This window comes from Chiloscyllium plagiosum, chromosome 1 (genome assembly GCF_004010195.1).
Source record: "Chiloscyllium plagiosum isolate BGI_BamShark_2017 chromosome 1, ASM401019v2, whole genome shotgun sequence".
NCBI lineage: Eukaryota > Metazoa > Chordata > Chondrichthyes > Orectolobiformes > Hemiscylliidae > Chiloscyllium > Chiloscyllium plagiosum.
The window spans coordinates 61,100,415-61,116,474 of NC_057710.1; the positions used below are offsets into that span (position 1 = coordinate 61,100,415).

Below are 16,060 nucleotides of genomic sequence, written 5' to 3' on the forward strand. Positions count from 1 at the left end.
ATTCCCCCAATTAACACCAAAACCAGATCAAGTCATCATTATTCTTCCTGTTTGCTAGTTATAGGAACTACATAACTACAAAATTAATTGATTGGTGGTGACATAGTTCAGAACATCAAAAGGAATTTGATAAGGTGCAACATAAATCCAAGATTTTCTTCCTTGCAATGTTGACTGCTTTCAGTGACAATGATGATATTCATGGTCCTCCAGCTTGCCATAATACCCTCAGTTCCCGTGATGCTAAATGTCTGACCAGACCTTTTTTAAAAAGCTTGATTTTGGATTATTGTGACGCCAGTGAGGTTGCATAAAATGTGATGGCCATGTAAATTCAGAGTGAGGCAAAGCAATTAATTTAAAGAATAATATGTAAGCACTTTTAGAGGACACCTTACTATTGATAACCCAGTATTTTGGGTGAATGTACTTTTTATTAACATTGTGGCACTCCTGTTAACACATGAAACTTAAAATCTACATAATTATATTACAAATATAAATCTGCACAGCATAACATTATTTTAAACAAATGAAAAATACTTCTCTTTAAAATACAGCATTGTGGCATACTGTAAGATCATTCACAATCACATACAGAGGAGTCCTCTCACGAGCCAGAATGTATAACTTGGCATATGAGAATTGAAGGCACAAATACAATGTGCAGTGCAGATACAGTATTGTGCAAGAATGATTTTTTTTTGTGATACCTTTATTAAAGTAGGCACTGTTATTTTTCATATGGCATTTGTCTTCACAGATGAATTGTCATGGAAGAGTAAGCCAGAGGCCAAATGCTTCCTACTAACACCCAACTGAAGACTTAACTTTACAAAAGCCTGCATAAATTTCCACCAGATGATAGAGAAAGGTGGTCAGCCTCCAAAATAAAGTTCAATTTCAGTTGAGGCAGGGGACAATTTACTAGGAAGGATAGTATGACTATTACAGCATGTGAATTAAAAAAACAAATCTACAATGAGAAGCGATCAGGTGAAGTTCCTGAAATTTACTATTGGAAGCACATTGTCCTTCCTGCCAGTTAAGTTTCTCAGTTAAGCCTTTAGCTATTTGCCTCATCATAGCGAAATCGATTTTGTTGCTGTCAAGTTTGTCTCTTACAAGGAAGAGAAAGTGGAAACTAAGTAATTTTGTCTCCAACTACCCAATCTATCCTAGTTACCTTGTTTACTTTTATCCTTCATTTTACGTTCCATGTTTTTGCCATTCTAGCGAGCTTTATTTCCTCTTCTGTGAGCTGAAGTCCTATAATTAATTCTCTTGGACCGGGAAGGATTTGGTATTACCTTTGCGTCTTTCCCACTGTACTAATTTTTGTGTAGAAAGCTTTTTGTCAAAATGGATGATGGTCAAGCAGATTACATGTCAGATAAAGCATAGAGATCTGATTCTGTGCTACTCAATTGTTGAAGTTTACTTCATCAAATTTTCAACCACTGTGGAGATGTTGTTTTCAGGCAAGGTGATATGGTTCCATGGCCCTCAGTTACCACTGGGTACCTAGCCAGCTATTCCAACACCAAAGATAACTGTTGCAGGATTTTGAAGTGCAAGATAAATCGCAACACAATCTGTCTCTCAATATGTATCAAGAGCTATTGAATTTTAATCAAAAGTGATGCTTTTTTATATTTCTGCACTTCAGGTTTTCTGTTGAAAATGTAGCATTTTTACTGCCACCCAGATGAGATCAGCTATTACAGGCCAGAGAGCAAATCTGGGAATGTTTTGGTCTGTGGTGGATCAGTAGCTCTCAGGGTTAATCACTGGGGAAAATCCTGTCCATACATACGTGGAGACTCAAATTCAATATTTTATTTTTGCACAAGCTTTAAAGAACATTCAAAACCAAGATATTTACAAGAACAGTTTATTCCATCAAAAATACCATCTACCTCACTTAGCTTCATGTTTCTACAATTGTTTCAACAATATGATTTGTAGATTGGGGTTAGGACAATGATAACTATAATAAAAACAAAAACAGATGTAGATTTCTGAAGTGTACCTTCCAGATTTAGAACCACAGCACATAAATGAAAAAAATTCTAACATTAGGAAACAGTTTAAGTAACACTTTAACCTAGAGGCACCTTATGCAAAAGGTATAGTTTAATTTATTCCAGTTTGGAAACTACCTGGATACACATTGACCCAAGAAAACTCCACCTTTTCAAAGCACTTTGGCAAATGTGAGATAATTAAATATACCATCACCAAGTGCCACAGTGCATTTGTATACAAATTCTGTGCACCAAGTAATGGGACCATGCATTTGTAGCTGGAACATCAACGGTTAGGGAGCTGGCAGCAGGGATCAGATATTCCCAAATAATAATACAGAAGCCAATCAAAATATCCCTTTTGTCCCATGTATTTGCTCATGGAACAGTAGCAGCAAAGACCTGGAAAGCAGGTTTCCACCAACCCTCCCAAACAAAGCAAGCAGGTGGTACAGGTGAGTAAACAAGGCAAAGAAATAGCTTAAAAAGGAGAACTCACTGCAAAATTAACTATTTTTCTAAACTGTTGCCAATACACCAGTGTTTTCTTTATGTCCTCTTTCTCCTTATACAACAGAATGGTTATTCAGTCTATCGATCGGTAGACTGTACTTAGAACAAGTTAAAAATCAGTTTATGTACCAAACTAAACAGATTTAAATTTAAAAGAAAAATTAAAACATCTAATTCTGTTTCTTGAGTGAAGGATGAAAATGCCAAAAGTGAGAATGGAAGAAGCAGCACTATTCAACAACTCTATTGAAGAGATGTTTAATTACATATAGATTTTTGCATAAACTGTATAGGTTAAAGGGTTAATCCAACTCTTTTCTAAATTACTTCTTCCCACATTGCAATATTTGACTTTTGCGGTCCTGAATGGCTCTCATTTCAGGGGAACCACCTAATTATTGTAATCATGAACTCAGGCAATGGAAGATATTTAAAGTAAATGAATCAGTGGTTCAAAGTAAAATGTGACTTTGATACAGAGGACAAGGAGTTAAATTTCAATGAACTAAGGGCAAAACTGTTGATTAAATATTGTAGGTTTACATTAAAGCAAAGTTTCCTGTGCTTTTCAAAATCCAAATTTACAGAATGCCACAATAGGAAACTGCACTTTAAACAAATCCTTAATGTTTATTACAAAGCATGCGCATTAACACTGAACTGAAACTGAGTTTTGTTCCACTAGTTAGAGCCAATTGCTAGATAAATAAATCACTGAACTGCAATATAGATAATCTTGAAATTGATGTGTTAAACTCGTGGTGAATATTTTGGATTTCTTGGCATTTCTGTAAATGACTTTAACTCATAAGGTATACCAGAATCCACTTCACTTGATTTTCGTGAAAACAGCAGCCTTATATCACTGTGCAAGTAGATTTTCCCAGACTTTGAACTTTGAAACCTGAACAATTAAATGAACAGAGAGAACAAATCAACATTGGGATGCTAATAAAACCCACCCTTCAACTTAAATTCCGAAATGCACTCTACATCAACACAAACATTATCAAATTAATAACTGGTAAAAATATCCTCTTAAAGAGAAAATCTTACAATCTAACAGAATTTTATGCAGCTCATCATAAACAGAAAAATCAATCTTTCCCCTTCTGCACTCATACTCAGGTACATTTCTATAGGCATTAATAGATTTACAGTATTGAAGAGAATAATCATGCACAAGCCTGAACAAAGAAAATAATAGTGTCATTGGGCCTGAGCCCAAATACTTACAGGAGAAACCAATGATCAGAAGCAGGAATCTTAGAAAATATTTTACTCATTTGCAAGTTCAAATGCTGAAGCCAATTTCATTGTATCCCAAAATAAAAACTGACAGCATTTAATTGGGAGACAGTATAGCGGTAATGTCATTGGACTGTTAATCTAGAGACCCAGACCTTGGACTTGATTTAAACCTCACAATGTTAACTGGTGAACTCTAAATTTGATTAATAATTCTAGAAGACTTAAAAGCTATTCTCAGTAATGGTGATCATGAAACAAACCATCATCGATGATAGTTTTTACAACTATCTACTTCACTTGAGAAGGAAATCTGGCTTCCTTATCAGGAGAAAGTGAGGACTGCAGATGATGGAGATCAGAATCGAGAGCATGGTACTGGAAAAGCACAGCAGGTCAGGCAACATCCAAGGAGCAGAACAATCAATGGTTCAGGCAAAAGCCCTTCATCAGGAATCCTTATGCTTTTCCAGCACCACACTCTCCACTCTGGCTTCCTTATCAGTCTGGCCTTACATACGACTTTCAACAACATGGTTGCCTCATACTGCCCTTTGAAATGACCGAACAAGAAACTCAATTCCAGAGCAACTAGTAATGGACAAGAAATGTTGTCTTGGCCAACAATGTCCACATGACATGTAGGAATAAAGAAAAATACCTGTTCAATCTGGGACCCCCCTGATAAATCTGATTTAGAACACCACTTCTCCTTTGGGATCAAGGATGACTTACTTTAATTGTGTTCTGGCTCCAAGTTCCAAGATGGCTGAATACACAATCTACCAACACTTTGTAGCAGGAACATTGCGTAGATGGATTGTTTGGAGGGCTGTGTGCTCCCTTGCCATGACCAAGTTCCAAGTAGAACAATTGCTTCAGGAGTTAACATTTAACTATAGGGAGCTCTCAATTACTAAGAACTTTGAGAAACTCCTCTGATGACAAGACTGGGAATGGTTGTTCATGTCGTACTATTCTACAGTTCGTTGGTAAAAGTGTGAAAGATCCATCAATTGTTTTTGGTTAATATAGTAATGAGTGTGCAAATTATTTTATATTTTACAAAAATGCTTTCTAATCGGCAGCTCTTGGGGATAGGACTTCGGCTCTACAAGGTCCTTCATTCAATGAGAGGTCTCACACGGCTCAGGTAGTGCTTGATTGGTTCATGATGATATGCCTGCTATGGAAAGTTGGTGTGGGGTCTCATTGGTTTTCAACCCGTGGGCAAGACCCACATTGTTGCCACTAAAGTTCGCTCCGAGGTTGTATAAAAGTGAGTTTTAATTTGAATCATCATTGATATGGAGTTTGCTGCTCTTAGCTCTAGCAGTTTGTCCAATAATTTGAATTCAAAAATAATAAATCCCCACAATTATTGCTGAATATTGTATGCTTGCAGTTAGCAGGTAGGAATAGGCAAAGATTTAGTTTCAAATTTTGGACTATATGCCCCCCCCCCCTTATTCTGTTCACAATAAAATTTATAATGAAAATACAAGGCAATCTAAAAGCCAAACATTTCAAAATTCTCAGCTGAAAACTAAGTTATTTCCAAATCTATTAATGATTAGAAATGAAACAATACACTATTACTCATATAGAGAGATACGCGTTAGTTTCAGAACTTACATACCTCAAATGAATCAGATAACATAGTACTTTTTTCTTTACTTCTGAATTTTCCATATTTTCATGTGTCCCTTCATTTTCTTCCACTGGCACTAGAAATATTCTGTGGCGCAAAAGTGTAATGTGGTTTGGTGGCATATCGCTGAAGTCATAGGTCACTAAAAACATCTTGACCACAGTTTTATTTGGGTTGAATAAGGTCTGTAAATGGAACAACAATCATTATGATGTTATTATCAACACCAAAAGTAAATGAAATGTAGCTCTTAACTTAGTCTGATGTTTTCAAATGATCTTATGAACAAAATCTGAATGTATCATATGCCAGTGAACAAAATACGTAAAACTCGCAACTTTTACCCAAGGGAGAAAAGGATATGGGAAAAGCGAAAGAAAGTAACATTTAGAATTTCAGAAGCACGTGGTAACTTATGACTGTATACAAGCAAAATAAGACATTAAAATGTAATATAATTAAACAGAAGGACGTAAGAAAGAGGGGTGGTAGACAGTCTGGCCCCTCGAGCCTGCTCCACCCTTCCATAAGATCATGGCTGATCTTTCTGGGGACCCAGTTCCACCTACCATAACCTTTAATTCCTTCACTGTTCAAAAATCTATCTTTGCCTTAAAAACATTCAGTGGGCTAGCCTCAACTGCTTCACTGGGCAGGGAATTCCAAATATTCCCAACCCTTTGGGTGAAGAGGTTCCTCTTCAACTCAGTCATAATTCTGCTCCCCCTTATTTTGAGGCTATGCCCCCTCGTTCTAGTTTCACTTATCAGTGGAAACAACCTCTCTGCTTCAATCTTATCTGTTCCCTTCATAATTCTATATGTTTCTACAAGATTCCTCCTCATTCTTCTAAATTCCAATGCGTATAGTCCCAATTTACTCAAACTTTCCTCATCAGCCAACCCCCTCAATTCTGGAATCAACTGAATGAACCTCCTTTTCACCCCCCCTCCAGTGCCAGTACACCCTTTCTCAAGTAAGCTTCCAGAGAAAGTGGTGGAGGCTGGTAGGATTACATTTAAAAGGGTGTAGAGGGATATGGACCAAATGCTGACAAATGGGACTAGATTTATATAGATACTTGGTCAGCATGGACGGGTTGGACTGAAGTGTCTGTTTATATTTGGTATATCTCTACGGCTCTACAACTCTGAAGATACCGAAACTGTACACAATACTCCAATGGAGTCACAGGAAGATAAAATAGTGAAGGCGGCATTTGGTATGCTTTCCTTTATTCTGGATTAATGACGCTGGAAAAGCACAGCAGTTCAGGCGGCATCAGAGGAGCAGTAAAATCGACGTTTCGGGCAAAAGCCCTTATTGGTCAGAGTACTGAGTACAGGAGTTGGGAGGTCATGTTGCGGCTGTACAGAACATTGGTTAGGCCACTGTTGGAAGATTGCGTGCAATTCTGGTCTCCTTCCTATTGGAAAAATGTTGTGAAACTTGAAAAATCAGAAAAGATTTACAAGGATGTTGCCAGGGTTGGAGGATTTGAACTATGGGGAGAGGCTGAACAGACAGGGGCTGTTTTCCCTGGAGCGTCGGAGGCTGAGGGGTGATCTTATAGAGGTTCACAAAATTGTGGGGGGCACGGATAGGATAAATAGACAACGTCTTTTCCCTGGGGTTAGGGAGTCCAGAATGGAGGGCATAGGTTTAGGGTGAGAGAGGAAAGGTATAAACGAGACCTAAGGGGCAGCTTTTTCACACAGAGGATGGTACATGTATGGCATGAGCTGCCAGAGGAAGTGATGGAGGCTGGTACAATTGTAACATTTAAAAGGCATTTTGATGGATATATGAATAGGAAGGTTTTGGAGGGATATGGGCCGAGTGCTGGCAGGTGGGACTAGATTGGGTTAGGATAGCTGGTCGGCATGGACGGATTGGACCGAAATGTTTGTTTCCATGCTGTACATCACTATGACTCTAACTGTGGCATCACCAGCACCCTGCACAGCTGCAGCATAATGTCCCTGTTTTTAAACTCCATTCCTCGAGCAATGAAGGACAATATTCTATTTGCCTTCTTATTTACCGGCTGTACCTGCAAACCAACATTTTGATGTTCATGTACAAAGACACCCAGGTCCCCTTGCACAGCTGCACGCTGTAATTTTTCACCATTTGAATAATAGTTCATTTTACTGCTGTTCTGACCAAAATAGATGACCTCACATTTGCCAGACCTTTTTCCACTCATTTAACCTAACTATATCCCTCTACAGACTTTGAGTCAGAGTCATAGAGACGTACAGCATGGAAACAGACCCTTCGGTCCAACCTGTCCATGCCAACCAGATGTCCCAACCCAATCTAGTCCCACCTGCCAGCCTTTGCATGTTTTGCTCTACCACTCATCTTAGTGTCATCTACAAACTTTGACACATTACACTTGGTTCCCAACTCCAAGGCATATACGTAAATTGTAAACATTATTAATACTAAACTAAAACTAGCATACTGAGTGGGGTGGTATCAAATAAACGTTTATGAGGAGCTAATAATCCCTTGTTTCTGATATCAATACCCTTCTAAAATGTGCCACTGCCCCCTCAAAAAAAAACAATCTTTTGACGCCTTTATTCATGCAACATACCATCCCAACTTCTTTTCACATTTTGAAGCCCTTTTTGCTGCCTCCCAAATCTGTGCCTATTTTCCCTATTTGAAATCTGTGCCTATTTGAAATCTTGCAATCAATCAGATTTCTGTTTCAGTGGTGTAGCAGGAACATAGAAACAGAAGGCAACTTTTTAGCTGTTTTCATCATTCAATGGAATCATGGCTTATCAACACCATAAAGTAATTTAAACAGTCCTTAAAGTCACAAATGGAGTCCTGTGATTGTGACAACAGAAAACTATAGTTCAATAACCTACAGGTAGTGTTGACATGAGTCACCACATCATCCTCCCCCATTGCCTTTCATCCATCATCCAGCTGGACATAAACAGACATTCCTGAGGCCGACAACGGAATACCAGAATGGCATGTTGTCTCCTGGGTGACAGGGTCAAGGATGCCTCGGAAAGGGTGCAGAATATTCTCAAAAGGGAGAGGGACCAGCAGGAGGTCGTTGTACACATTAGAACCAACAACATAGGAAGAGAAAAGGATGAGATTCTGAGGAGTGTACACTAGATCTTTGACAGGAGGATAAAAAGTAGGCCTCCGAGGGCAGTAATATCTGGATTACTCCCAATGGCATATTCCTACTCTCACTAGTACATGAGAATAAAGCAGAATAATGCATGCATGATGATCTGGTGTAGGTGAGAACGATACACATTTTCAGATCACTGGAATTTCTTCTGGAGTAGAAGTGATAGGTATAAGAAGAACAGCTTGCACCTGAATCTGAATGGGACAAATATACTGGCAAGAAGATTTAAGGGGGGCACCCGGGAGGATTTATACCAGTTGGGGAGCGGGGGCGGGGGACCCAGTCAGAAAAGGGGTCAGTCTGAGGCAGATGCAGTTGGGAAAATGTGGCTCAGTGGTTAGCACTGCTGCCTCACAGCACCAGGGACCTAGGTTCAATTCCAGCCTCGAGCAACTGTCTGTGTGGAGTTTGCACATTCTCTCTGTGTCTGCGTGGGTTTCCTCCGGGTGCTCCGGTTTCTTCCCACAATCCAAAGATGTGCAGGGCAGGTGAATTGGCAATGCTAAATTGCCCATCGTGCTAGGTGCATTAGTTAGGAGTAAAGATAGGGTAGGGGAATGGGTCTGCATGGATTACTCTTCAGAGGGTCGGTGTAGACTTGTTGGGCCAAAGGGCCTGTTTCCATACTGCAGGGAATCTAATGTAAAAGTCAAATAGTTAAAGCAGGCAAGAGCAAAGCACAGAACAATGTCAATTAAACTTCAGTTATTTCACTGCAAGGCATCAAACATGTAAGGCAGATGAACTCAGGGCATGGTTGGGAACATGGGACTGGGATATCAGTGATATTACAGAGAAGTAGCTCAGGGATGGACAGGACTGGCAGCTTAATGTTCCAGGGTCTACATGATATAGGAAGAATACAAAGGAGTTTGCGGAGGCAACGGGGAGGTGAGGAAGGGGAGGAGGAGGAGGAGTGGGAGTGACATTTTTTGTCTGGCATAACATTTCAGCTGTACTTTGAACATACTCCCTGGAGGAGTGTTCCAATGAGTTGGTTGGAACAGAGAAATAAGGAAGGGATGATCACCTTATTGGCATTGTGCTAGAGACGCAAGTCCTGAGACAGTATATTCCTGCTAGGATGAAGGGGAAATCTGGCAAATACAGGGAATGTTGGCTGACTAGAGAAATTGAGGTTCTGGTTAAGATAAAGGAAGTATTATGAAAATGTGGGTGTACTATACCTTTAAGAGTTAAAAGCTGACAGAACTACCTGACAGCACCAAGTGTTATGAACAAGATATGATGTAACATGTGGTCCAGCAGCTGGAGTAGCTGGTTGCCTGGAGACAAAAACACAGAAATTTGAATTTTTTGGGTAAATCTTACTCTGTTGTGGGGTGGGGGGGCGGTAATCGGACTAGTATTATCAGAAGGGAAAGTAAAAGATAGGTTGGAGGAAAGAGTTCTAACTACTTGTTAGTTTTTCTCTGTTATACGTTAAGAAATAAAGTTGTTAATTTTTACTTTAAATAGTTCTTGGCCTCTTGGACTTTCATAAATTACCGTACAGGATAAATCTTTTCTGTGTTGCTTGTTTAAAGCAAGGATAAGGGTTTCCCCAGTGTCGTAACAGAAGCATATGTCAGGAAGACAGCAGGGACTGAGTAAATCCCGAGGGGAGTATAAAAGGCAATGGGAATATTCTCAAGAAGGAAATCGGGAAGGCAAAAAGGGGACAAGAGATAGCTTTGGCAAATAGGGTCAAAGAGAATCCAAAAGGCTTCTCTGAATACTGCACGTTAAGGACAAAGAGCAACCATGAAGAGAATAGGGCCCCTTAACGACCAGCAAGGCCACTTTTGTGTGGAACTGCAGGAGACACTAAATGAGTATTTTGCATGAGCATTTATTGTGAAGAAGAATATGTGGGGAATACTGTGGATAAAATAAACACTGATATCTCAAAGTGTCCATATTACCGAGGTGGTGTTGCTGGATGTCTTAAAATGCATAAAGGCGGATAAATCTCCAGGACCAGATCAGGTGTACCCTAGCATTTTGTGGGAAGCTAGGGAAGTGATTCCTGGGCCCCTTGCTGAGATATTTGTATCATTGATTGCCACAGATGAGGTGCTGGTAGACCAGGGGTTGATTAACATGGAGCCATTATGAAGATAAGGAAAAGCCAGAGAGCTGTAGACCAATGAATCCAGCATCAGCAGTGAGTAACTTGTTGGAGGGGATTCTGAGGGACAGAATTTACAAAAGCAAGGAGTGATTGTGGGTAGTTAACATGGCTTTGTATGTGGAAATTCGAGTCTCACTAACTTGATTGAGTTTTTTGAAGTGACAAAGAGGATTGATGAAGGCAGAGCAGTCAATGTTGTCTATGTGGACTTCAGTAAGGCATTCAACAAGGTTTCTTGTGGTAGATTAGTTAGTTTTCAATGTGATCTAACCTTGCTAAATATTTTCATACAAAATTGGCTTGAAGATAGGAGACAGAGGGTGGTGGTAGAGGGTTACCTTTCAGACCGGAGGCCCGTGACCAGCAGTCAGCCACAAGGATCGGTGCTGGGTCCACAGCTTTTTGTCATTTATATAATGATTTGGATGTGAACATAAGTTTTCAGATGATACCAAAATTGGTGGTGTAGTGGACAGTGAAGGAAGTTACCTCAGAGTACAATGGGATCTTGATCAGGTGGGCAAATGGATAGGGGACCGGCAGATGGAGTTTAATCTACATAAATGTGAGATTTTGTAGAGGAAATCGGGGCAGGACATATACACTTAATGGTAATGTCCTGGGGAGTCTTGCCAAACAGACCTTGGAGTACAGGTTTATAGTTTCTTGAAAGTGCAGGTACACAGGATAGTGAAGGTGTTTAGTATGCTTGCCTTTATTGATCATTGCATCGAGTATAGGAATTGGATAGAAGATTTAAAAGGGATCTAAGGGGCAATCTTTTCATACAGAGGGTGGTGTATGTATGGAATGAGGTGCCAGAGAAAATTGTGGAAGCTGGTACAATTACAATATTTAAAAGACATCCAGATAGGTATCTGAATAGGAAGGATTTAGAGGGATATGAGCCAAATGCTGGCAAACAGAACTAGATTACTTTACGATATCTGGTCGACATGGACAAGTTAGAATGAAGAGTCTGTTTCCATGTTGTAAATCTCTACGACTAACTGCTCTCAACTGATTCCTGAAGGGCTCCTGCCCGGAACGTCTATTTTCCTGGTCCTCGGATTCTGTCTGACCTTCTGTGCATTTCCAGTACCATTCTAATCTTGACTCTAATCTCCAGCATCTGCAGTCCTCACTTTCGCCCTGCACTCAACTGGTGCAATGTGTTTTTGCTGCCTAGATCTGAATGCACTTCACATGCATTGACTCCTATGACATAAAAAAAAAATCACTTGGCAAATTTCTCCTGTTTTCAGTTCAATTCTTTTCATACCCTTGCCTCTCCCGATTTCAATAGCCTTCTTCAGCCCCATGACCTTCAACGAATTGTACTCCTGGAAGTCCTGCTTCTTGTGCATTTCTGATTTTTATGACTCCACCATTAACCATTATGGTTCAATTGGCTCCATACTGAAGTTCATTCCCCAATTGTCTCCTTAAGCTTAAGATTTCAATCACCTTTTCAAGCATCTCGTCAAGTCTCAAATTTTGAGATATAGGCCATTAAAAGGTGCTTTAAATTGCAAGCTGTTATTGGTAATACCAGCTGGAATAACTAGCTCTCCCAATGCAAGTCATGGATACCAAATTTTAAAATAAATTAAAAACTTGTGGCCACAGTGAATATTTGTAGTACACACTCTGATTCCCCTTAAATTATAAATCAATAATGAACCAAGTACAATCATGAGAACCTTTAATATTGTTTTAGTGTTGATATTTAATTGGAGCAAGACAAATAAAAAAGTGATTTTTCTGCTCCCTTATGGACAAAATGGTCTGCCAGACAAAAGAAGCCTGACAAGGAAATAGATCAGGAAAAACTACAAACAGTTCAGACAATTCCCAATTAATTTATAGTGTCATTTTCACCTTGCAAAATGCACAATATCTAACAAGATATCTATAGTGATTATAACAAGGTTAGTCAGGTGGACTCCACAGAATATAAATTCCCTGACTGGGGTGTTAATCTGGCCCAGTCAGGGAGCCCTGGCTGACAGATTAGAACAGGAGTGTCAGAGGTTCTGTTTACTCAGAGCTAAATCAGTGTCAAGGATTCTCCATGGACTTGGTGACTTGATACTGGCCTCTGTGGAATTATTTCAATATCTATGGTTAAAAGTAGCTTGGGTAAGTTTTTCAATATGTTTCCAGAGCAAAAGGACATTCCGGGGATGTAATTTAAATGAAGAAAATTTCATGCATGAGATATGGGCATTGGCTGGGCATACCCTTCATTGCCCAAGGTGACGGTGGACTGCCTTCTTGAACACTTTCTGTAGGTAGATTCAGAATGCTGTTAAGGTCAGAGTTCCAGAATTTTGACCCAGAAATGTTCCAGCACAGGAGGCCACTTGGCCCATCATTTCTGCACCAGCTCTGAGTAGGTAATTCATTTATGCCATTTTCTTGGCTTTTCTCTGTAATGCTACATACTCCCTTTTCAAATATTAGCCCAATTAATTTTTGGAAGCTTCACTTTTCCCTTTCAGACAATGTATTCCAGACCTTAACCTCACTTGCTGCATGATAAATCTTTTCCTCATGTCACATTTATTCCTTTTACAAATTAAGTCATCTTGTTTCAGCTGTGACACGATAGGGAATATTTTCTCCACATCCAATCCATCCAGATCCATTTTTATTTTGAATACCTCTACCAGGTCTTCTCTCTCAGCCTTCTCTTCTCCAAGGAAAAAAGTTCCAACATTCTCCAATCTATCCTCCTAACTGGAACTCTTCATTTCTGGAACCATTCAATTGAACACTCTCTAAAGACTTCACTTCTTTCCTGAAGTTGTGTCCAGAACAGGCTGCAATGCTGAGGGCAAACTAATATCTTTTAAAATAGCTAAGATGGGCATAAATAAAATGCTCATAAATAAAAATACTGTTAAATTTGTTTAAGTGTTTGTTGGCTAAGGCTGTCACTTGCTAGGCTAGCATTATTGCCCACTCCTAACTGTCCCGAGGGTACTTCTTGAACCACATTGCCGGGTCTGGAGTCTCATGTAGACTAGACCAGGCAAAGATGGGCAATAAATGCTGGTCTAGCCAGCGACGCCCTCATCCAATGAATGAATACAAAGAGGAAAAAAAAAGTGTTAGGTGCAAACAATCTATGCAATCCTATTTCATTGTTGCCTAGGCAGCATCTTTTTCCTTGGTAGAGATGAATGAAATATATTAACTTAAGACCTCAATTATGTTCTGTACTTCCATGTGCAAATCCCTTGTTTGGTCCCTATCAGCCTAGTCCTCCTTTTACTATCTATACGCTAATAGAAGTCTTTGGGGAAATTGCTTTCTATGTTGGAGACCAGTCTTTTCTCATGCTCTTTCTTTGCTTCTCTTATTTGCTTTTCCACCATCTTCTGGAATCTTCAATATTCAGACTGGCTACCTTCTAGTTGGGATCCATCATAAACAGTTTTTCTTCTTATCTTAATTTCTACTTTTTTTGTGTCATCCAGGGAGATCTGGCTTCCTTTGGCTAATATTTCCCTTTTGAGAGAATATATTTCATTATTTATGATCTCGACATGCATGTATGAGGTTTAATCAGTAAGCCCGCAGATGACATGAAAATTGGTGGTGTAATAAATAGTCAGAACGTGAACAAGATAATGGAATTTTTATGGTAGGACCTAGGAAGGGCAGAGGATCAGAGACACAGGTGTGCATGTCCACAGATCCTTGAAGGCAACCAAACAAGTAGATAAAATAGTTACGGCGGCCTATGGATACTTGCCTTCATTAGTCGAGTCATTGAATACAACAGCAAGGAGGTTATAATGGAGCTTTTCAAGACAACAGTTAGGCCATAGCTGGAGTCCTGCATGCAGTTCTGATTGCCACATTATAGGAACAATATGCAGAAGGAATTCACCAGGATGTTGCCTGACTTAGTGAGTCTGAAAAGAGACTAGATCAGCTGGGGAAGCTTTCCTTAGAGAGAAAAAGATGACGGACAACGTGTTTGAGGTGTACAACCACCTGATGAAGCAGCAGTGCTCTGAAAGCTAGTGCTTCCAAATAAACCTGTTGGACTATAACCTGGCATTGAGAGATAGAACATAGAACAATACAGCACAGAACAGGCCCTTCGGCCCACGATGTTGTGCCGAACATTTGTCCTAGCTTAAGCACCTATCCATGTACCTATCCAATTGCCGCTTAAAGGTCACCAATGATTCTGACTCTGCCACTCCCACAGGCAGCACATTCCATGCTCCCACCACTCTTTGGGTAAAGAACCTACCCCTGACATCCCCCCTATACCTTCCACCCTTCACCTTAAATTTATGTCCCCTTGTAACACTGTTGTACCCGGGGAAAAAGTCTCTGACTGTCTACTCTATCTATTCCCCTGATCATCTTATAAACCTCTATCAAGTAACCCCTCATCCTCCGCCTTTCCAATGAGAAAAGGTCTAGCACTCTCAACCTATCCTCGTACGACCTATTCTCCATTCCAGGCAACATCCTGGTAAATCTCCACTGCACCCTTTCCAAAGCTTCCACATCTTTCCTATAGTGAGGCGACCAGAACTGCACACAGTACTCAAAATGTGGCCTAACCAAAGTCCTGTACAGCTGCAACATCACTTCACGACTCTTCACTCCTCAGCCCAGCTCTGCATCATATCTAAGTTCCTTTGCAGCCGACAACAGCCCTCCTCACTATCCACAACTCCACCAATCTTCGTATCGTCTGCAAATTTACTGACCCACCTTTCGACTCCCTCTTCCAAGTCATTAATAAAAATTACAAACAGCAGAGGGCCCAGAACTGATCCTGCAGAACTCCACTTGTAACTGGGCTCCAGGCTGAATAGTTACCATCTACCACCACTCTCTGACTTCGACCGGTTAGTCAGTCTGATCTTGAACCTATTTTCTCTCATCCCATTTTCCAGCACAATAGCCTTGTATCCTATGGCATTTCAATTGTTCACCTAAATGCTTTTCAAATCCTACTGTTTCCACCCTTTCCAACTGAGTTCCAGATATCCACTATTATGGACCAGATTAAACATACTTAAAACATGTCAAAATTTTTAATTTTGTTCACCCTAGTTAAACACCAGCACTTCCAAAACATTATGAGTGACATAGAATGGAAGACCCTTTCCTCTTAGTAGAGGAATCATAGATTTAAAATCAAGGGCAGGAGGATTAGAAGGGACTTAGTTTTTTTTCACCAAGAGGGCCGTGGGTGTGATGATACTATGGTTTTAAAAGGCGTATTTTGTCCTGGTTCTTTTTATGAAGAGAACTTGAGACAGAAGCGCCGAGCAGTC

At 40.0% G+C, this 16,060-nt stretch overlaps 1 protein-coding gene across 4 annotated transcripts in view; it reads right to left on the minus strand.

Annotated features, from left to right (window-relative positions):
- Positions 1-412: 412 nt before the first annotated feature.
- The window catches only part of LOC122548935 (protein FAM214B), a 152,330-nt gene continuing 136,682 nt past the window's right edge, over positions 413-16,060 (minus strand). For all 4 annotated transcript variants that reach the window (XM_043687939.1, XM_043687921.1, XM_043687929.1 and 1 more), the window contains 2 exons: positions 5,428-5,624; positions 413-3,444 (listed from right to left, as the gene is read on the minus strand). In XM_043687939.1, coding sequence (XP_043543874.1) covers positions 3,291-3,444; positions 5,428-5,624 — 351 coding nt within the window. In that variant the 3' untranslated portion in view covers positions 413-3,290. The remainder of the gene's footprint in view (positions 3,445-5,427; positions 5,625-16,060) is intronic.